Below are 22,775 nucleotides of genomic sequence, written 5' to 3'. Positions count from 1 at the left end.
AGGGCTGGAGGGTGGGCTAGGCATAAATCAAAGCTGTGTTTTCTAAAACCCAGGAAAATGTTCTCTTCAGAGCCTCCACAGCCTGGAAGGGACTCTTGCAGAGGGGAATTTTTGCCTGACATGGTTGGCAAATTTTAAAGCATTCCTGCCATTAAAAGTTTTAAGAGGACACAGGCTCCTTATGCCCTCAGAGGTTTTGAGGCAAGAGCTTTGAATTAGGTACAGATTCATAATCCATCATTTCTAGATTACCTAAAACTAGGCTAATTTGTATATGTACCTAAAAATGTAGTCCAGTTTAGAGTTTGAAAGGCCACTGTTTGCTGAATTGCCTTCAGGATAGTGTTTTTTAACTTGCAAATGTGAAATCCTAAATATTGGTTTGCCAGAATATTTAAGCTATGTAATACATTTTAATGACCATAAAAAGAAATGTTTGTCAATATGAACCTTGTATATGAGCATACTTGATTACGTTGACTTGCTTTTGGAAGGGTCCATTCACAGAACTACCAAAATTGGCATTCTACTCGAAGAGGGAATGCCTGTCTACCTGGCAGTTTCTCCTTACAATTCCTCTTGCTGCCATATGTAACCCCTGGCCCTAACTGGGTCCAAACACCAAGCCCTTCTTGTAGAAGGGTGTGTGAATTAGGTCTGGCTGATCTTTAGGAGGCTCTCTTTTTGTTTGCCCCATGGCCTCTCTGGGACCCGGGGCCATGGGCCCCACTCCTGAGCAGCCTTCCTAGACACTGCTGCCCTGGCAGCTTTGCCTGAGAATAAAAAGATCCAGCTCTTCTTTCAGTGGAGGGAGACTTTTCTGTGTGAATAGGCCCTTTCATTATGCAATCTTCCCTTTATCGTGTCAGGACATGAAAATGACCAAGATGTGAAAGTGCTGGGAACAGTGTCCTGTTTGGGACCTCTTAGGCCCTTCCTTCCCTTCAACAGTGGCATTTTACAACCACCAATCTCAGGGCCTTTGGTTCCTGTGGGCTCTTGTGAGCATGGCTGGGGCTATGGTCTGTGACCTCTGAAAATCCACGTTAGAAACAAAGAATGACCGAATGAACTCAGGAACACCCATCTGGGCCCATGGTGGCCTGGCAGTACTGAAAGCAGGCTCTTTCAGCTCTGAAGGCACCTTTAATTAATGTGTAGGAAGTGATAGCACGTTCTGCAGCACTTTGGGCTTCTCTTTAGCCCATTTATTTCTTGTGCCTTTTTGAAAACATTAATGACTTCCGTGGCAGCTGAGCCTTGAACAATAGTCCAGCATTCCCAACCATTGCAATTCTGACTTTGTTACTGAGAGCCAGGCTCTTCTGAAATGCAGTTTAATCTGAATTGTTATAACCTACACTAAATTCATTCTTGAATGAGTAAGGGTTAGGGGCAGGGCACCTCACAGGACAGCAGAACTAAGCATTTCTGCTTTGATTGAGATGGCTGTAGCCACTTACTGAGATAGCAAATTCTTTGGAGATGCTTAAGTAAAAAGTAAAAAGAGCTATTATCAGCCGTAACTATCCCCAAATGTTTCAACTACAGAACTCCTACTTAACTGATCGCTTCCTTAGCCAATTTAAGATTTTATGAGTTTCCATTCCCAGAGGACGCAGGCCCAGGTGAGGTAGATCAGGCTTCCTAGAAGCACACACATCGAGGAGGGGTGGAGCTTTATGTAGCCACTGCTCCAGATCATTGAGACAACACTGGGCCCTTTCTTGAGGCTGTGAAGCATGTTGATCCCCACACAGCAGACTTTTATTTCCAGTTTAAGAATACAGACAGTACTTTTTAAAGCAGATTTGTTTGATCGCATTTCGAACCTATAAAATTGGATTTTTAAGACATTAATCCACTTTGTAGGACCTGAAACCTTAAATTTAAGACATCTTCCCATGATATACGAGAGCAGTGTTTGCTCTTAGAAGACCCCAGGTTAACTCTCTTAATCGAACAAACTGAAGGGCAGCCAGGCTCAGGATGTGAATTGAGAGTACGAAATAACTGCTTTTGGTCTGTGGCTCTACCTGCCACAATCCAGAAGGGCTCGCCTCACATCTGTCACGGCCCAGTCTCACTAAGTCCAAATGCCCAGTTCTGTGATGGGATTGTTAGAAAATAGGGTTTGCTTTACAGAATTTTGAGTAATTACCTGCCTGGAATGACTTTTCAGAAAGGAACAGATTCTGCTCCAACGTAGCTTTTGTCAGCTGCCACCATGGGCCTTGCTGTGTAAACACAGAGCCCTGCCAAGGTGTGTCCTGGCCTTGGCTGTCCTAGGGTGGCTGACACCGCAGGGTGTACACTGTCCCTTTGTCCCCCAGATCATTACAATGGGTGCTTATGCTGACCTGGGCCAGACTCCCCCAGCGGTGATGGGAAAGTGTGTGTATGAGTGGGGGAGGGGGTCAAGATTCGGGTCTCCTGGGTGTTTTGAGATGTCTAATCTCCTTTATTTCCATAGTGGCAATGAAATGACACTAAGGTTTAAGTAGCAGAGTCCAGGTAAAACTTTGAGATTGCCCTGGGGGGGTGCACTTTCTGTGCCCAAACATCTGTCTCTGTACGTAAGAGAAACCTAAGTAACTTTCCCTGTCGTTCTGGAGACTTCTTTGGGGCTGGATCTGTGTGAGCGTTTAGGTGGCATGTGCACATGGAGGGGAGGGGGAAGCAGCCCAAATGAGATCACCAAGACATCCACACGCTGTTTTTTCTGTTTTATTTTGTTTCCAAAAGCCAAACATTTCCAGCATCCCCAGAACACTTATTAAGTACATTCTGGGATCTATTCACAGAAATACAACTATTTCAGATTTCCTCCTGATAATTCTTAATAGGCTGATGCAGGAGGATGGCCCCCATTTTAACAAACCAGGCCACCTGGGACAAGGGAGCTGGACAAATCTGACTCTAGTAAAGCAGGGCAGTTTGTGTTCTAACTCATAGAAATGAGAGGGCAAGGATGAAGGGTGCCACCTAGCTGGTGGAAGAGCACCTGAAAGAGGACCTTGAGAGTTCTGACTCCCTGCTCTCTCCTCTCTGCTCTTGGGAAGGCAGAGCAGCAGCCAGTGTGGCAGCTTTCCAAACCACCCATCACCAGTTTGGGAAGACACAAATAGTCAGTCTGTGATGCTCATTCGATGGAACCTCTGGCGATTGGCTACATTAGCCACAGAGGAACACTTTGTACCTTCCTCAGGCAGAATTGTGATTCTCTGTTTAAACCAATTCCTGTACATGAATGGGAAGATTTGGCCTTGCCATTATGGGCAGTCCCCTGGCATGAATGTCTGTATCCATACACATCAAGGGGCCTCTCGATTGGGGGTTTGAGTTGGCTTTTTTTTTTAATTTAACAATAGAATGCTAATATTAGTGCTTGTTTGAATACTAACCATAATGAAGTTAAAAGGTTCGAGGCCCAAGGCAGATATGCTTAATCATTCAAAAAAAGATACTTGGGAGAAAACATTTTTTTTTCTTTTTACCTTTCCAGCTGGTTTCCCAGGAAACCGATCTCCTTCCCTTCCTCCCTCTTTTCTAATTGAATATAAATACTTGCTTGTAGTAGCTTGGTAACCATTAACTGTAAAGCATCATGTCCTCTTAAGCAGAGGGACTCTGTTATTTTCCTCCCTTAGGAAACCAGAGCCCCTCGGTTTGGGATCTCCCAAATTTAATAACTGTATTCGTCTCATATCACTTTGGGAGCACTCCTGTTAACAGATTGTTGTTCCGGATAATACTTTTCAGAAAGTATTTGGTTTGGTTAATTCCCTTGAATCCATGAAAAACTCCTTTCCTTTGTGTGATGAATACTTTATAACAATAAGCTGCCACAAACTAAAAATAAAACTTTGAATTCAATTTGTTTTCATTGCTAATAGAATCACTGACTCAGTTACATTTACTCTTGTTCAGTTGCTTAAAAACCAAACCAAACCAAGCAGCCAGCACAGTGCCATTCAGCTTGAGCAAGAGTCAGGCCACAGCTGCTTTGAACATTATGGCCCAGACCGACTCTCATCTAAAGAAAAAAATTCTTGGCACTATATATGCCCATTAAGTGTCCATATCCCCGAGCTGATCCCGGAGCCTTGATGGTGGCCATACCACTGCCCAGAGCCCTCCCACACCTGCTCCATTGTCTGATCTCGACAGTCCGAGTCTCTTTGTGTGACTGGGGGTTTGTCGCATGCTGCCAACACAGATGCCTGGTGCCTGGCTGAGCACCTCAGATGGGGATGCGGCTGTGCTGGGGGGCGCGAAGGGGTGTGGAGGGTAATGTACCACTTTAGCTGTATGTGCATGTGTTCTCTGCTGCAGGCTTGCCCATGCGATCGTGCCTAGAGCACTCTGGTTTCCAGGTGACAGACACGATTCACGGTATAGTATCTGAGACCTCTGAAGTGGGAGCATTCTCTACAGCTCTCATTTCTTTCTTTTAGTTCTTGGTTTCAAGAAATGCTTTTTAAAAAGAAAGTTGTAATGCTTATTTAAGTAGCACCAGCCACCTAAGTCTGGGCTGGGTTTGCAGAGCTCGGCAGTGGCTGCCAGTCCCCATGGGGGATGCTGGGTCCTTGGACCAAGGCAAACCAGACACCTGGTTTCTGTTTCCTCAGTAAAGAATGGTGCTGAATCATCTGGTCCCTGATGGGGACCCTTGCTTCTCAGGATCTCGATGAAGCGTTGGAGGCTTGGAGGCTTCCTTCCTCCACACCACTTTGAATATGCAGTAAATCCTCTCTGTCCAAGTTGGAGACTTGATTCTCTGGAGCTCCAACCCCTAGAATTTGACATCAGGCCCATCCCCACCCCTACCCCCAAATCTTAGGACATGACGTTTTCAGTGTCATTTAAGTGCATTTGAAATTAGATTTCTTAATCGGAGACATTCTGGGGCACACCAGACTGAGGGTTGGAAATCACTAGTCCAGTATTTTTCTTCTGTCACTGCTCCTTGTACCAATTCCTTCACAAAAGAAAACTTGCCCTCCAGCACTTTAAAATTCACTGGGACATTACAAGTTTGGAGCCCAAGCACTGCTGGCCTTACTTGGGTTAAAAGGAGACTCCAGGCTAAGGAGAGAGACATTATTTTCCCTACTACACAATCCGTTTGATCCTGGAGCTCAGGCTGACCCTTGGATACACATGACCTTAAACTTCCTGGCTCTCAGTTTTCTCTTCTATGAAATGAAAAAGTTGGGTGACCTTTGAGTTCCTATAATCCCATCCCCGAGGAATCCAGGTGTGGACAGCACAGAGGGGGCTGCCTGCCCCCCATGAACAGCATCTGAAAGGCCAGCCCTGGCTTCCGAGCTCCTCTTGTGTTTAGCTTGGCATAGCCATCGTTGTGCTCTTTAACATCTTGTTTCCATGGCCGCTGCGGTATTTATTGATGAGCTTTTTTGACACCATAGCTGCTTTCCCCCCAAATGCTCAGATGGATTCCTTTATGAATGAGATTGCCATTTCTTCTGGCCCATAAGCACCTGAGGTCTAATTGGGTGCTGTTATTAAAGATAACCCAAGGCCCGTCAGTCCGACTTTTACTGGTCTTGAAATCCATTTGTGTCCCTTGGGTAGAATTTCAAGGATCCCTCCCAGTGAATTCACCTAGCTTCCTCACCGAAGGAGATTTTGTTCTGTCTTTACTCATCTCAGTCTGCCTCTTGCTCCTTCTCCTGCATCTCCCAACATGATTTGGAGAAGCCTTGTCTTCTATACTGAGGAAACAGACCAGAGCCGGGCTGCCTTCCTGGTGGTGCTGCTCTTTCAGACCATCTCCCATTCAGCGGAGGGGGAGGAGGAGGGAGACAAGGGAGGACGGCAGATTCCTTTGTAAAGGAGCTAACTGTTAAAAGGGGTGATGGCGTTAACAAAGACAAACGGTGTGGCCTTACAGGCCTTGCGAAAAAGAAGCAATTTGTAACTTTGGTTGGAATGACTTTCTTTCAGGAGCACCATTAGGTAAGGCAAAGGGGCTTCTTCCATTGGCAGAGTAACCTTTTAACTGTGTCACCCCCGAGAAGATACAGCTCTTGTTATAACAGTGAGGTAATGACCGTAGCTCTGTTTAGAATTTGTATGCAGGTCAAATCCCGTTACAACACATTGTAGACAGATAGGCACATTGCTTTTGGTTTAGTTTTTCTCAAGTAGTTTCATTAGCACTGGGAGGTTGGAGGGGAAAGTGGTATGGGCCAGAAGAGAGGAACGGGGGAAGGGAAGATTGCATTTATCAGGGTGCACACCTGGGTTGACCCCACAGCCTAGTTCATATGCCCTTAGAGAGAGGTTTGGGGTCCCTGGATCTAAAGCATTCAGAGCTGTCAGCCAGCTCCTCAGGCCTGACTTGGGAGTGTTCCCCCAGCGTCTTCCCTTGCCTCTTATTCCCTACTGGGGTGCCCAGCACTAGACTTTAAAGGCTACCTTCTGAAAACATGATCTAGTTGGAGGGGAGAGATTTCTTTCTGGGACCTTTGGAGTCTAATTCTAAGGCAGTGGATGGTAGCTAACATTTATATTTCTTTAAGGTTTGCAAAGTGCTTTACACACAATCTCACTTGAGCCTCACAACAACCCTGTGAGGTTGGTGCTGTTTTTATCCTCGTTTTACAGGTGAGAGAACTGATTTCAAGAGGGGTTATTTGACTTGTCCAGGGTAGCACACCTATTAGGAAGTGTCTGAAGTGGGATTCGAACTCAGGTCTTCCTGACTCCAAGTCCAACACTCTCTCCACTGTACCCAGCTGCCTCCCAATAAGAGGAGTGAGTGCTTAGTTGGAGGACAAAACTAGAGTGTTAATTACACTGATCTCACAAAGCAGGATTTCTTTAGGGTGAGGTCAGGGCCTAGAAATAGGTTTTTTCCAAACTTTGAGTTGTCATGACTTTCCTTGTAACGGGATTTGACCTATAGCACCTTTGCTCTAAGGGAGTTAAGAATTTCATGAAATGGCCCCACTTGTCCTTTAGTCCAGCTGCTTAGCTGTGTTTCACTCAGTGCTTAGGAAGGAATGAGTGAGTCTGTGAAGTTGGGCCTGGAGGGCACCTTCCTCATGAGCCTTCATTTTGTTTCTTTGCAACTTGGGTCTAGAAAGCAGGCTCCTTTAGCGCCATGTACTCCCTGAGAATCAGTCTCATGATGGGTGGTCTCCCTGCTGCCAGAGTAGCTGGAGAGGCTTACCTGGCCTTCAGAGCCACCCTGCCACCTTGGGCACAGGTGTTTTTGATTAAGCTGTGGGACCGGAAGGTGTGCTGCTCACGAGATGTTCCAAAACCTCTGGTGCCTTTTTTGAAATTTAGAAAAAAGAGGCTTCCCTTATGGGCTTCTTTGTGTTTGTTCTTTAGCTGTGTAGAACAAGTTGTATTTGGGGAGGCACTCTGTGAAGGTCAAGATTGCTAACTGTGACAATTACCTTGCCCACTTCCTTCTTCCCCATCCCCCTATTAACGATGGCAGAGCCCAGGGGATGGATGGGACAGGGAGGGTGGTGGTGCATTTTTAAAAGCTTTTCTAGAGCTTTTAATGAAATCTTTGTTTAATAACATCCTGGTAGGCATAGAATTTATTTTACAATTTCATTGTGGAAAGTGATATAAAATGATCTCCTACCTAGGAGGGAAGAACCTAACCTTCTGGGGAGATTTCACTTAAATTCTCATAACCTCGTTTGTGATGGAGGAAAAAGGAGACGACTAATTACTTGGGTAACTGCTTTGAAAAGTCAGTGACTAGATAGGTGAGCAAGAAGTGTTTCTGCCTGTGCATGGGGAGAGCTCACTTGGGCCTGGTCAGGGCAGACGCCGGGCCAGCTTCCTGCCTTGGCAGCACATTTCAGCTCTAGCACGGTCAGGCTTAGCTGCCCATGTCCAGCTTAGTTGTCCTGGGAGGAGGGAAGCGTAGACTTGACCATTGATTTTGATGCCTCACCCTCAACCCCTAGAAATTCCTATTGGAAAATCGAAGTATTCCAGTTACTTTCCTCTAGCAATGAAATTGTTCATAGGTGCCAGGGTGGCTATTGAAAGGTGAAGTGGCTCTTTGGACTCATGTCTCAGTCTTTTTCTCATTAAGATATTTGGAGCCATTGCTAAGTGTTGGCACTTAGTTACGTTGGACTTTGTGGTGTAGTTTAGGCTGATGCTTCTCACATCTAGCTCTCCTAGTTCTGTGATTTGGTTTTGTCTAGTTGTGATGGCTACAAGTTAAAGTCTACATTTTCTTTCACCGCCTCACTGCAAGTGTTTGCTTTTTCTCATTCATAGAGATCCTGTAATAAAGAAGGAGCCGGACAGACCCAGACTGAGAATGTATGCCAAGTGAGTAATCATGGGAGACGTGAGGCGGACAGACCAGAAACTGAACCTTCCTCAGAGAAGGGCCCTGAGGTTTCTGCTGCTGTCGCCCTCCTACCCTGTCTGCCCTCATCTGCAGTGGTGGGTTCAGGTCTGGGCAAGGCAGTGTGACAAGCTAGAGGGTCTAGAGGTGGGCAGCCAGCTTGGGGAAGAGCTCAGCTGGGATGACTGGCCTCAAAGATTGCCAGGCTGTTGGAGAAACCATTAGGCTTGTTCTTTGTAGCCCCTCAGGCCATGGGCATCTGTCCACAGCCAAGGCTGGTGCCCACTGAAGTCCAGCCCCTCATGTTTTCCCTTTGATTACTGCCTTCTAGCCTGAAAGAAAAACTGATATTGGGGGGAGGGGACCACTATGAGACCTCCAGGCAGAGGCTGTTTACTGGAGGTCTCAGAGGGTTGGACTAGAGAGGGGCTGGGAGTGGCAGGAAAGTAGAACTTCAGATGATATGGCCTTGGGGCTTGGGGCTTGGGGCTTGGGGCTCAGTGCAGGCCTAGGAGGGGGAGTCACATGTAACTCCCCTCCCCCAGATCTGATCAGGCACAAAAGCTCAGCAGGAGGCGCTGTTGGTCATTTCTAAAACAGGGTGAGTGATTGTTCTTTCTTCTTTGCGTCTGTAGGGTGCCGAGGCCATGGTGCTGGAAAGCGTTATGTTCGCCATTCTTGCCGAGCGGTCCCTTGGCCCAAAGCTGTATGGAATCTTCCCCCAGGGCCGCCTGGAGCAGTTTATCCCTGTAAGGGTCCTTCCTTTTCCATGGATGCTTTTGTGAGAGGAGCAGTTTCCAAAAGTGGTTTTATTATATGCATTACTAGCTTGAAAAAAGTGCACCTGGTTCCCTCAGGATTCTGTTTCTTAACTGGGTATTAAAAAAGTGTTCAACATCAGATAGATTTGAGCTGTAGCAGCAGTCAGCGGCCTTCTTCTTTTGCAAGTGTAACTGTCCTGCAAAGACAGCCCAGGGCAGGGAGGACCTGCATGCAGAACATCAGACTGTGAGCGTCCTGAGCTGTGCTGGATCCCTACACTCCCTTTGGCAGAATTTTGAACCCCCCTCTCATTGGCTCAATTAAGAGCAGAACTGGGAGAGTAAGCGGGGACCTCTGTGCTGGAGTCTTAGAGGCTCACCCCCTTGGAAGGTTTCCTGCTCTGGAGTACTTTGCCAGTTGGTGGCCCACTTCAAGCCCCGCTGAGCAGCCTCTCAGACTTGGGGTTTCTGAACCTTGTGGGGCTTAGGAGAAGTAGCCTCTCTCCGAGCTCCCAAGAGATGAAGATCTGTCGCTGGTGTAGCCAGAGGGAAGGCTCCTTCTGAGTCAGTCACCTGGGCCTTCAGAATGTCCTCTTCCCTGCTGATTTTTCAGGCAGCTTTTCCCATGTCTCAGGTAACTTCCCTCCACAGACTTGTATTCCACGAGATGCTGCTTGCCCCTTTTTTGAGGCCTCTGGTGTCAATGGCATCTTCCAGGAGATGGACTGTATGCCTCTGGCCTTCCTTTTTTAGAGTTGACTAGGGGGAGGGGCTCACTCCCTACCACTGTCACCCAGGTTTCTTGTCATTAGTGCCTAGTTCTTCCTGATCACTTGTGGTTGTGATGGTCAGGGTTAAGTGCTTCTCCCTCTGTCCCTGCCAGATGAGAGGTCGCAGGCCACTGTCTGTGTGTCCTGTTCAGGGCTGCTGGAATGACCAGATGATTTTGCATGGGTGAACAGGGTTGAGAGGCCTGATTTTTAACCAGAATGTGTCTGGATCTCTTTGGCTTCCACCTTTTTAAGCATCATGTGAATATTGTCACATGTCACTGTCTCTGAGGACAGGACCCACTTTCATAGTTCTGTTCCTGTGCGTGGAATTGTGAGGCCTGTCTGCAAGTGAGCCTTGGTTTTGGGTGTTGTGTCTCAGTTTCCTCATCTGTAAAATGGGGATCGTGATAGAACCTGCTTCCCAAGGTGGTTGTGAGGATCCCACGAGAGAATGTTTGGCACATGGGAGGGCACTTAGTGCTTATTTCGTTCCTTCCTTCTTGAGGGGAGAACCAGACTAGAAACAGTCAGTGTGACAAATGAGCATTTTCCTTTGACAGTGATTAAACGTACAGTGGGAATTTGTAGCCAGAATGAGTACTTGGAATCTTAGGCTATCTTGTCTGAAGCTGGAGAACCTGCCAGACTGTCCTGGCCAGACCACCCTGGAGGATCATGGTCGGCCGGACCACCCTGGAGGATCATGGTCAGCTGGAGCACCCCATTTGGACCCACAGAAAGTGACCAGCATTGCACAGGGGCCCCAGAGAGGCTGTTTGAGGATAAGGAGATGAGAGAGGGTTGTTTTCAAACAGCCGAGGGGGATCAGAGCTGCTCTGGGTGACTCCCAAGGATGGCAAGTTGTGCAGATTGTGATGTGGTGTGGGGATAATGGCACCTGCCCTGCATGGTGGCAGAAGGGCTGGGCCATCCCCAGAGAGAGCATCTTCTGCTTTGCACAGGCCAGGAGGGAAATGTGACCATGTTTTCTTTTTCTCTTTCTAGAGCCGCCGGCTAGACACTGAGGAGTTAAGTTTGCCAGATATCTCTGCAGAAATAGCTGAGAAAATGGCCACGTTTCATGGTATGAAGATGCCTTTCAATAAAGAACCCAAATGGCTTTTTGGAACCATGGAGAAGTAAGTGGTTGGAGTGGGCTGGCTGGTGTGGCGTCGTCCGTAAATAGTGCCTTCGTTTGTCTGCCGCTTCCTTGAAGTGGTCGGTGCAGTTTGTAGTTTGCTAAATTGCACTTCCTCTGATGTGAGACGTGGCCGAGCCTGGTCCTGCCTGCTCCTCTGTCTGGTGAAGGGCTCGGCCCCTTCAGCCTCTAAGTTCTGTGAAATGCCCCTGAACGGGTTGCTGGCTGGCAGAGCCGCTGTCCCAGGCTCCCCAGTCGTCCCTGGCTTAGACTGGATGGTGGAGGGTTCTCCCTAGGAACGTAGGATTGCATTGGTGAGCTTGGTCAGGTTCATCACTGTCTGTAGAACAAGCACAAAGGGCTCAAATCAATTGTCTAAGCTTCCTTTTTCTTTTTTTCACAAAGATATTTAAATCAAGTTCTGAGAATTAAATTTACCAGAGAATCCAGAGTTAAAAAACTAAACAAACTCCTCAGTTATAATCTGCCTTTGGAAATGGAAAATCTAAGGTGAGTTTTCCTTTTATTTTTTGATCCTATGAATTAGTCTATCTAAAATAGTAAGTTTTCTCACTGTCACCATAGCCATCTCATAATTGACTAAAAAATGTAAGATCCCATTGTTTGCTTTGGAAAAGGCCCTGGGCTCTGCCAGAAGAACACAAGGCTGCCTTAGTGGTGCCTTCAGGGTCAGGGACTCTGTTGCATGGCTTCTGGTCTGAACATCTGGTGAGGCACAAAAGGTGTGTCCTCAGCGTTGATGGAGGACACCCAGGGCAGAAAGCAGGACAAGGATGTAAGGTCTGGGCCTCTGCGCCTGAGACCCCGCCAAGTTTCCCGAAAGAGATCTGTGGCCACTCTGAAGGAGTTTGGCTTCACCCTCCGTGCAGTAAAGACCAAGGGAAGAAACCATCTCTTGACCAGGTTTCACCACACACCTGGGTGGAAACTCTTTACAGCTTGTCTGGCAGCATCTGGGACAAGCAGTACCAGTGGGCAGTGAGCTGGGCCCAGAGCTGAACAAAGAAGATGAGGTAGGCTGGATTGTGTGACAGGAAGATGAGGAGATGGTCACTTGTCAAGAGGGAAAGATGGCAGGAGAGCCAGAGTGCTCCGCTGGTGCGCCACCATCGCTATTCAGAGACAAGGAGGAGGCCATCCACTCCCTGGCCAGGTTTGGGGAGGATTCTCTGCATTCTTGGATGAAACTCACACATTAATGAGGTCACAGACACCAGAACCATGCTGGGTACCCAGAACTCACGTACTGGAAAACTCTGTGGGCATCTTAGGGAGTGAAGGGGAGCACCCAGAGGGGTACCCTCCAAAGGTGGCTGCATGTAGCCTGGGCATTGCTCAGAGAGGGGATGCCTTATGGGGGGGCAGCTGTCAGAGTCCCATCTCTAGACATCAGGAGACAGCTTTTTTTCTCTAGGCCTTGGTTGCTTTCTAGAGGAGGTCAGTTTTAGGAGCTAGCCAAATGATGGAAGAGAAATTTGTGAGCCAGGGGCGCTGCTGGACACACTGAGCCATGCCCAGGGGCTGGGCCTCCCTTACTTTCCTCCCCTCTGGGCCCAGGGTGTGTCAGGGCTTGCTGCTGAGGGAGGAGGTGCCCAGACCACAGCATCCAGCCCCTTGTGCTCACCCTTCCCACCTTTGCCTCGAGCTTCTGAAGCATGTGCTCAGTGCTTGTTCACCAAGTATGTAAGTGTGATAATGAAAAGCACCTCCTTTTCTAGGTCTTTGCTGGAATCAACGTCATCGCCAGTGGTGTTCTGCCATAATGACTGCCAAGAAGGTAGGAGGCCCTGTCCCATGGCCACTTCACAGGGCTGGTGGGTTGGACCCAAAGGTTGTGGGTGGGATCTCCTGTACTTGCTTTACCACAAATAACTTGCCCTTCAGAGTACTGCCTGACCCTGAGTGGACAGAAAACCACTCTAAAACATTTAAAACTTAAGGAATTTATGAATCCCACCCAAATAGATAGTAAAGGCAACTAGGGGGCTCCACAGAGCACTGAGCCTGGAGTTAGAAATACCCTTGTTCAGATCCAGCCTCAGCGCTCACTAGTTGTGTGACATTGGACAAGTCACTTCACTTGTCTGCCCAAGTTTCCTCCACTGTAAAATGGGGATCATATTAGCCCCTGCTTAGAAGATGAGATGAGAGCACCTGGCACACAGCAGGTGCTTAATGTATGTTCGATCCCTTCCTCCAGAATGTACTGGTTTCCTTGTGCCATTAGACACATGAGTGTCCCATGTCTTATGGCCATTAATGCCTTCAGTTATGGAACCAGACATTAGTTATTGGGTGGGGCTTAGCAGGGATGCCAAACCAGGCACTGGGCTCTTCTCTCCTCCTGCCAAGCGTATCAGAGGGTGACATCTGTGGGCTGCTGTCGAGATGTTGCACTTAGGTTAGCATAGTTAGAGGATCCCAGTGGAAGGGACTCCATTGGCCGCCCCTGGATTCCAGGAGAGCATACTGAAGTGGCGAGCTGCTCCTCATCTCCCCGAGGAGGAGTAGACCAAGCCACCCAGTGAGTGCCTCCTGGGGTGACTTTCACCAAGGGGTCACACTCCTCAATAAAAGGTCTGTGTGTGTCCAACTCTGTTGTAGGGAACATCCTTCTTCTGGAGGGTGAGGAGAACTGGGAAAAACAGAAGCTGATGCTCATTGACTTTGAATACAGCAGTTACAACTACAGGTAATGAGTCCAGAGCCTTTCAGCTGCTGGGCATCTGTCTGGCTATTTGGAAATGACTCTTGTGGATAAATCAGGAAGCCAGACCTGCTTCTCTGGGTGGTACACAGGTCAGGGGAACCTGGCGAGGAAGGACCAGCAGAGGGGCAGGCTGCGGTCATCGACCATCCTTCATTTTTATGATACTAAAAGTAGCTTTAGATGAACAAGCAGACTTCAGCGAGGCCTGGAAAGACTTATATGATCCGATGCTGAGTGAAAGGAGCAGAACCAGCAGAACTTTGTGCTCAGCAACAGCCACAGTGTGTGAGAGTTTTTTCTGGTAGGCTTAGTACTTCATTGCAATGCAAGGACTTAAGAAAATTCCCAGTGGTCTTTTAAGGCAAAATGTCTTCCACGTGCAGAGAAAGAACTATGGAATTCAATCGCGGAATGTAGCAGATCATTTTCTTTTGTGTTATGTTTTGGTTTGTTATATGATTTCCCATTCATTTTAATTCTTCTCTGTAACATGACTAAGGTGAAAATGTAATTAATAGGAATGTGTGTGTAGAACCTATATAAAATCGTATGCTGTCTCAGGGAGGGAGGGGGAAGTCTAAGTTTATATGGTAGTGATTGTAGAACACTGGAAAATATTAATTTTTAAAAAAAGAGTTTTAAAGATAATGGGACAATGGAGAGGAGCAAGGTTGAAAACTATAATGTTTGAACCTAAGAGTGCACAGTTCTGAAGAAAGGGAGGGAGTCACTTTTCAACACAAGCAGTTCTAAGAGAAGCTGACAGTTCCTTGGGGAGATGAAAAGAACTAGACCATCATCTTATGCTATAAACTATCATAAATGTCACGCAAGTCGGGGACGTAAGTATTAAAGAGGCATATATATCACTTTTTAAAATGAGAGAATAGAAGGTTATCTCTTTCACAGATTTAACCAGTCATGACTTGAAGGAAATGGAGACAAAATTGGTAGATTTAGTTGTGTCTAAAGGGAAGGATGCACAACCAAAAGCAATGAGCCCAGAATAAGGAGGAAAGATAACGAAGGGGAAGATATTTACAGCAAACATTTCTAACAAGTCAGATAGCCAGAATTCCAGGAACTGACGCCAATCTATAAGTCATTTTCTAACAAAGAAGTGGTCAGAGGGTATGAATAGCACTTCTTAAAATAAATATAGTTGCACCTAAATAATCATCTTCTCTCTATTCAGTTGGTAAAGATAGTAATAAAAAAGGATAAAGTTGATAAAGTTGCGCATGCTGCACCAATGCCCACCTCTGACCAGCCCTTTCAGAAAGCAGTCTGGAATCACATAACAAGAGCTAGAAAGAAATGATCCCATTACTATCCCTAAGGGTGTTCATATTTTTTTCCAATTACATGTCAGGATAGCTTTTAACATTACTCTTTTATAAGATTTTGAATTCTGAACATACATCTGTATTCCTAAGCAGCAGATGTGCAGGGAACAGTTGACTAAGTGGGAATAAATATTCTGGCTCTCTTAAGAAATGACTGGCATGTGATTGTGTGAATCCACACAGAGCCAAATGGTGCCACATAGAGACCTCGGGTATTGTGCTGTTGAGTGCACGGTTTACCACCACTATTGATTTTGTTGTTTGGTCATGTCTGACCCTGTGTGACCCCTTTTGGGGTTTTCTTGGCAGAGATCCTGGAGTGCTTTGCCATTTTCTTCTTCAGCTCATTTTACAGATGAGGAAACTGAGGCACACAGGGGAAAGTGACCTGCCACAGTGAACATCTGAGGTTAGATCTGACTCCAGGCCTGGCACTCTATCCACTGTACCATCAAATGTAAAAGCTGGAGGGTTGTTGTGCTCCAGGTTCCCAATAAGGCTAGCCTTATCCCATGTCATAGGAAGGCAGAGAACTGGTGTCCCATGTCACCTGGGTGATCTTGGGCCAGTTCCTTCGCATCCCTGGGCCTCAGTTGCCTTGTCTGTCAAATGAGAGGGTTGCACTCTCTTGTGACCCAAATGAAATCTTTGTAGATCAGCAAGATGACAGGTTATCTATCACATCCTGAGCATGGCAATTGATTTTCTTATTGTAGAGGCTTTGACATCGGCAATCACTTCTGTGAGTGGATGTATGACTACACTTATGAGAAGTACCCCTTTTTCAGAGCTGACACCCTGAAGTACCCCACCAAGAAACAACAGGTATGTCCATGTCCTGGGTGGCTTTGTCAGTTGGGATTGGTCCCCTCAGCTGGAAGCAGACAGACAAGTTTCCCTGGAGAATCCTGCACAGGGGAGCTTTGGGAGGGGGCAAAATACAGGGAGGCTTTTGGAGAGTGTGCAGTGTGGGGAGCCTGTGGTTATGAGAGAGCTCAGATTCTTAGAGGCCTGGAGAAAAGCAAAGGTTGGGTTTCCTTTGTAATCCTGTGATTATGATTTTATACACTAAAAGCCATGATTCTGGGAAGGAGCCCCAAGGCCCTCTGGGCACATCATGCATGGCCTACCCCCAGGAGGGATTTTTTGCTCATCTCATACATTCTGTGCAGAGAAGTCACACAGTGGCCTTTTGTTGGACCTGCCAGGGCTGTGGTGACCAGACAGGTCAAAGGCCCAGGGATACACGAGGCCTTTATGCTCAATGGGCACCCAGGGAATGTCTGAGATTCCAAAACGGGGTTTGAATGAACTGTAGCCTGAGTGGGAGCCAGCAGGCCAGAAACCAGTAACCTGGGGCTGCCTTAGTAGAAGAAGCCTATTGGGCAAGATGAGAGAGGAGGGAGCCCTGTGAAAGGGTGGGAGGGCGCCTCTTCTCCATTCCTGTGGTGTCATCCCTTGCTCCCTCCTCCTTGGGCCCCTCTCCTCACCAGGTTAGCCCTCTGGCTGTACTGTGAGTGCCTGCCTGTCCTGTCTTCTGCAGACAGTCTCTGTGGTCTCCTCATGTCACCCTCTCTTCTTCTCTGTGCCTTACATACACAACTAGCGCTCCCCCATCGAGAAACACCTGAAGGCCTGCCAGCCTCAGGGGCTCTCGTCTAGTGTCTATGTGTCCCATGCGTTCGATTGTCCCAGCAACTGCTGCTTCTACCCTTTGTCTCTATTTGCCCTCCTCTCTCCTCACCCTTCTGTCAGCTGGCAGAGGCATCTCATGGGTGCTCTGGACATTCTGTCCCATAGTAGCCTTATCCATTCCCGGGAGCTCCGTCGTTCCTTCTATGCAGGTGGCTTCTGGGGTTGTATTGCGAGCCCCAAGTCTTGCAGCTTAGCTGGCATGCTATGGGAAGCAGAATGTTTTTTCTTTTCTCCTCTCCCACAACCAGGCTCTGGTGAGGGTGAGGGATGACAGACAGACAGACAGCCACCTTGCAAGGTCCCCAGAACACTGGATGAACTGAGGGGAGGTCAGGTCCAGAATGGGCAGGCACATAGGAATCTGGAGACTATTTGTATGGGGCGGTCTATTTGTGTAAATGTTGAGCTTCCCCCTCCCCTTCCCTTCCTTGAGGGTCGGACCTGCTTCATTGCAAGGTGGCTAGTATATAGTAGGCCCTTTAAATCCATACACCCTTGTCCTTGGTCTGAAGCATACATGGGAGGAGCCTTAGAATGTATTATCTGAGGGGTGGGGTTGGGGGGCGGGCCTGGCTCATGCTCAGAGCTCCACATGAAGGAGAACAACCTTGGGGCTCAGGCCGTCTCCCCAAACCAGCCCCCGCATTCCCCTGCCCAGTGACTGCAGGGCAGAGGACCCACCCCCAGAGCTAGTGTAGAAAGAATCCTGCTTCAGGAAGAGGGTGTGCCTTTGTGGGGCCTGGAAGCTGAAACTAAGCCCCATGCTGCCCTCTAGTGGGCTGCCCTACCACCTCTCCCCTGAAGCCAGGAAACAGGTTGGTTCTAAAACCCTAGTGTTTGAAAAACTGGAGAAAGGGAACAGTGTAGGCACACCTTTAGGGAAGATGGGGGCAGGGATGTCCTCGGTGGCAGGCTGTGGAGGGAGAAGAGCACAGTGTTTAGGAAAGAGCAGGGGCATGGGAGGGGTGGGAAAGCCTTGTGAGTTTGGCCACTTGCATGCCTGGGGCACAAAAGCGGGCAGGCACCTGGATTCAGGGCTGCATCTTCCTGCCTCTTGCGGGAGGGGGCCTGGTGCCTGGTACGATATGGGCTAGTTCAGTGGGAAAAACAGGAGAAATAGCTTTGGAATTCATCAGACCTTTCAGGAGACCTTGGAGTGAGCCTTGCCTCGGTGGCCCTGGAGTGGGACGGCCCAGCTCCTGACAAGACTCGTGCAGTGGCCTCTTCTCATTTTCAGGTCTTTCTTTTTCAAAACACCTGGTACAATTTCTCTGGTCTGTCTTCTTGCTTCTGGTACCTTAAACTGATTCAGTGTTGCTTTGACACCCACTGTGTGCCAGGGACTGTCCTAAGCACTGGGGACACAGAAAAGGCCCCCAGACAGCTTCCATTCGAATATGAAAGGCGGTGATTGGAAGTTCACAGCCCTACTGACCTTTTCTTTCTTTTTCTCCTTACTTTGTTTTTACGAATTCCTTCAGCCCTCTCACTCAGTCTCACCTGCAGTGACCTTGCCCCATGCTGCCTGTTAAGTGAGAGAGAGGTCACAGCCCCTGCATCTGGTGACAGCGGCTGCGGCAGGCCTCGACTCCATCAGGGGACTCACACAGATATTAGTGTCTTGTTTGTGACTGATCCTTTTTTTTTTCAGCTTCATTTTATTTCTAACTATTTGGCTGCTTTCCAAAATGGATTTGAAAACCTTAGCAACGAAGAGAAGTCCAGAATGGAGGAAGAAATGTTGGTGGAGATCAACAGGTGAGTCTTCTACTTCATTGTGTGGGGAAGACTTGTCGTCCAGTGTATCCCATGTGTCTGAGGGGAGCTCCGGGCCTCAGGTTTGCACAAGGGGATGTGATTGGCCACTTTTGCCCTGTAGCCAGGACTGGGTCACATTTCCTGCTCCGTTTAGTGACAGAGCCTGCTGCTGGCAGACTTGAAGTAAGTGCCTGGCTGGCTCTTAGTAGAAAATCTTAAAAATAGTGCTTTGAGTCTTTCCTTGGGACATCTTCTGTCCTGTGAGTCTCTGTTAGAATGTTCCTGGAATGGGACCTTCAGGGACCTGAGAATTCTACAGGACATTCCCCATATAGCTCACCTGCTGGGAAAAGGCTGCTCAGTAAGGAGTGGCCTTGTAGGTTAGGGCAGCAGAGAGGGTCAGGGGCTCTGCTGGACCACAAGGAGCCTCTGACTTTGTCTTTGACCCTGCCCCTGCCTCGGGTCCAGGTTCATTGCCTTGTGCCCAGCATTACCTCATCTCAGCCTCTTCCCCCAGATGGAAGCACCATTAATTACTGAGATTGGCACAGGGACTGGGGGCAGGGGCAGAAATTGGAGAGGGGGCACTGAGGAGCTGAAACACCAAGGTATGTGGGAGGGAGGGAAGGACAATTTGGAGTGGGCTGAAGGAATTCTTGAAAGAAATGTGTAGAAAAACGTTCTGAGCAACTTGTTTTCATTCTAAATTCTACCCTGAACCAAAGTACTTGAGGATGGGCTCTTGTGGCCCCCTGGCCTGCTTCACCTCCCACCACTGTGGCTCTTTCTTCTTGGCAGCCCAGTGTCGTTCTAAGCTGGGGTGGGCACTGTGAGGCCTTGAGGCCACGTGTGCCTTACAGGTCCTCAGGTGCAGCCTTTTATGAAAGGGATTTGTTCTGCAAAGTTTAGAACCTAAACCCACACAGTAAGATGCACAGTAACAACATCTCCTGGGTGGAGAATGGGCAGCATTGCATCCTCCTCTTTCTCTCCTTCTGTCTTGAGAGAGAGAATGCTCCCGTAGTTTTTCTGAAGGGAGTGTGGCATTAAATTTTGCAAATTCAATTATACCTCTTGGTATAAAAACAAAATTATACATCCGTGAAGCAGTCATAACTCAGTGCAAGCAGATGCCCTGGGGTGGGTGTGAGAAGGGAGAGGTGAGTCTGCCCTCTGACCTCCAGCAGGCAGGGCAGAGTTGGGGACACTCCTCCAGCCCTCAGAGACAGCCTTCCTCTTGAGGTTACCGACCCACCTGTCCAGCCGGCTTCCCTTGCGTTCTGTTCTTGTGGAGGATTTTGGCTAGACCATTTTCACCTGGCATGCTGATCCCAGAGCCTTATGCCTGCATAAAGATGTGACTCCCCAAGATGGAAAATAAGAGTCTCTGGCCATTGTTTTAGTGAGGGTAAGGAGAGACAGCCAGCCTTGGTTTCTTTTTTGCTCGGTTTTTTTCAAAGCCTGCTCTTTATAAGTTTTTTCTCTGGACCTGCAAGGGGGTTGGGGGGGTGCCCCCATACCACAGGCCTCCCTCAGTACTGGCTGCTTTAATTGGCTGGGATCCAGGCATCTGTTGGAATATGGCAGGACAGTCACAGTTCTGAAAAACAGATGTGATTCTGGTGGGGATTTGCCCTTCCAGAGGAGGATATATATGGGAAGCCCTAACCAGACCTTTGGACGTCTGACACCCTGTTCTAGAAGGTATCTCACAATGTTTTCTTGTTTCTTATTTACCATTATAGGTTTGCCTTGGCGTCCCATTTCTTCTGGGGACTTTGGTCAATTGTACAAGCCAAAATTTCATCTATTGAGTTTGGGTACATGGTATGTGTCCTGTCATTTTTCTCCTCCGTTCTCACTCCCCCACCCCTCAGAGAAGTTATGGAGGGAGCGGTTGGGCTTTTAAAAGCAGCGACTGGCAGATTGTCCGATTGTTTCCCTCTCTTGTGCCAGGGTGGTCCGGAAGAGGCCAGCCCTGCCTTGGGAGTCCGGTGTGGTCCCTGTGTCCCTTAGCTGTCCTAGGTGCTGGAAGGGCCACTGTGGCTAAATTCAGACGGGGCACATTTGGATGTCCCCACTTTGCATTGGCTTGGAGACCTTCGGTGAGGGGGTACCGGGAGCTCATGCTGCCATTTCCCACAGTGGCCCATTCATCTTTGGAAGACCTTGTTAGAAAGTTCTCCGTTACTGCTCCCTGTTCTTCCTTAGTGATCACAGTCATGGCAGTGGACGTGTGCCCTGGCCCTGAGGATGGCTCTCCTTTCTTGTCTCTCTGAGCTCTGTGGATAAGAGAGAAGAGCTTGCCCAACCCCCTATCCCCCACTGTATCAGGACTCTGGTCCCTGAGGCCTGCCTGTTCTCTTTCCCTTAGGACTACGCACTAGCCAGGTTTGATGCCTATTTTGACCAGAAGAGGAAACTTGGTGTGTGAGCCTTAGAGCCACTTGAATGAAGCAGGAGGTCCCTGCACTGTTTGTATGAAGAGAGCAGCTGGGCGGGATTTCTCCTCTGTGCTTGACTCCTGCACCTGCAGCCAAGGAGGCTTGGCCAGCCTCCTTTGGGAACACCGATGTGTGTGAGACCACAGAGACTATATTAAAGCTGAGTGACGTTTATTTCCTATCTCGTTGACGATTTCACTCGGAGTCTTTGACATGAGATTGGGAAGCAAACCAGATTGTGCAAGTTGAGTGTCTCATCATTGTTTACTCCTCCTTCCAGCAGGTGGGGAGCTTGTCCCCCGTACACCAAGAGCAAGCAGCATTCTGTGGGGGGGGGGGGGGGCTGTTTCTTATTGTTTCATGGTTATGTATTTTTTTAAACGTACTGGTGAAGGTTGTGGCCAGGATGTTTGGCGGTAGCCATGCGTTATAGACACTACTAGCTTGCAGAAGAAACCAGGAGCTGCCCACAGCATCTCTTCTTGGAGGGCCTGCTGTATGCACCTGCAGCTCCAGGACTACTGTTCCAACCCTTGGGTCCAAATCGCCAATGCTCAAGAAAGCACATTGACTGAGCTCACACTGTAGCTTCCTTGTGACTGGTGTACATGCTTTATTATCCAGAGGTATCTTACTGTAACTGGAAGAATCCCCCAATTGCTGGACTGCTTGTGAAGGGGGCCAGAGTGCCTGGGGCGGGCCAGAGGGCTGGGGACAGTGGGGAGGGACAGTTTCCACGGGCTTCCACCTGCTGATGGGGCATGGTAGAACTCTCCTCTCCCCTTGGCCTCCCCCAGCCTAGATCTTCCTGGATGGTGGGGAAAGGAGTGACAGCACTTGGTCCTCCTCCTTCCTCATTTGTGGGGTGGGAAGGGAATCTTTGTAAAAGTTGAGAAGCCCCAGCTACTCCCATAGCCCCCACTTTTCCTTCATGGCACCCCACGAGTACTATAATTGGGGTGACCAGTGGACTGTGCTGAGAAATGGGGACCCCAGAAGAATCGCTGTGAAATGTCCATAGGTATTAAATGAGCCTTTGGGCTAAACGTTGAGCTCTTTTTGACTGAACTTTGGAGTTTCATGTGCAAACATTTCAGCCACCACAGATTGTACTATACTAAAAATAAAAGTTTTAAAATCAGACCTAGCTTGGGGTTACAGTGTTGTTAACCTGGGTTTTTTGGTTTTGGTTTTTGTGTGGGGGAGGGAAAAGACTGGGAAGATACAGACAACGCAGAAAACAAAAGCTATAAATACCTTTTAAAGAAATGTCGTTGCTTACTGAAACTTGCCTCTTATCTGAAGGGCAGTCGACTCATTGATCCACTAGTTTGAGCATCCCTTCTGGGCTCTGGACACTCAAATCTTAGCATCTATGTAGTTCAGATGATGAATCTGCCTTGGCCAGCCTTGGCTGTCCTGTGACCCAAAAATCTATGGGGAAAGTTCTGTGAGTGAGAGCAAGTCCCCGAGAGATAAGTAGAGGACAGAATCAGGTAGAAGAAATGCAAACTACAAAGTACCATATGGAAAAACCCTTCAGCTCACTAATAATGAGGAGAATTACAACAGCTCTGGCCGTTATCTCACACCCATCAGATTGGCCAAGGTTAAAGAGATTGTGGGAGAACAGGTGGTCACACTTATGTACTTTGGGAGCTCACTGGGTTTTGTACTCAGCAGTCCCAGGAGCATATGTATACTGCAGAGAATCCATATCTAAGAAATGTAGAGCAGAACTTGGTGGGGGTGGGGTGACCAAAAATGCGTGCT

The 22,775-nt window shown here is 48.2% G+C and overlaps 1 protein-coding gene across 1 annotated transcript in view; it reads left to right on the top strand.

The window, feature by feature from the left end:
* CHKA (choline kinase alpha) overlaps nucleotides 1–22,145 on the top strand; it is a 37,701-nt gene extending 15,556 nt beyond the window's left edge. Inside the window, exons 3-12 of the mRNA XM_072639356.1 lie at nucleotides 8,284–8,337; nucleotides 8,992–9,105; nucleotides 10,896–11,029; nucleotides 11,434–11,538; nucleotides 12,768–12,826; nucleotides 13,654–13,741; nucleotides 15,822–15,930; nucleotides 18,452–18,558; nucleotides 20,304–20,385; nucleotides 20,933–22,145. Of these exons, the coding sequence (XP_072495457.1) occupies nucleotides 8,284–8,337; nucleotides 8,992–9,105; nucleotides 10,896–11,029; nucleotides 11,434–11,538; nucleotides 12,768–12,826; nucleotides 13,654–13,741; nucleotides 15,822–15,930; nucleotides 18,452–18,558; nucleotides 20,304–20,385; nucleotides 20,933–20,992 (912 nt within the window). The 3' untranslated portion in view covers nucleotides 20,993–22,145. The remainder of the gene's footprint in view (nucleotides 1–8,283; nucleotides 8,338–8,991; nucleotides 9,106–10,895; nucleotides 11,030–11,433; nucleotides 11,539–12,767; nucleotides 12,827–13,653; nucleotides 13,742–15,821; nucleotides 15,931–18,451; nucleotides 18,559–20,303; nucleotides 20,386–20,932) is intronic.
* The last annotated feature ends 630 nt before the right edge of the window (nucleotides 22,146–22,775 follow it).

The sequence above is a fragment of the Notamacropus eugenii genome, chromosome 2 (assembly GCF_028372415.1).
Source record: "Notamacropus eugenii isolate mMacEug1 chromosome 2, mMacEug1.pri_v2, whole genome shotgun sequence".
In the NCBI taxonomy this organism is placed as follows: domain Eukaryota; kingdom Metazoa; phylum Chordata; class Mammalia; order Diprotodontia; family Macropodidae; genus Notamacropus; species Notamacropus eugenii.
Note: the sequence above shows the minus strand (reverse complement) of the source record. Positions and strands in the feature narration are given on the sequence as shown.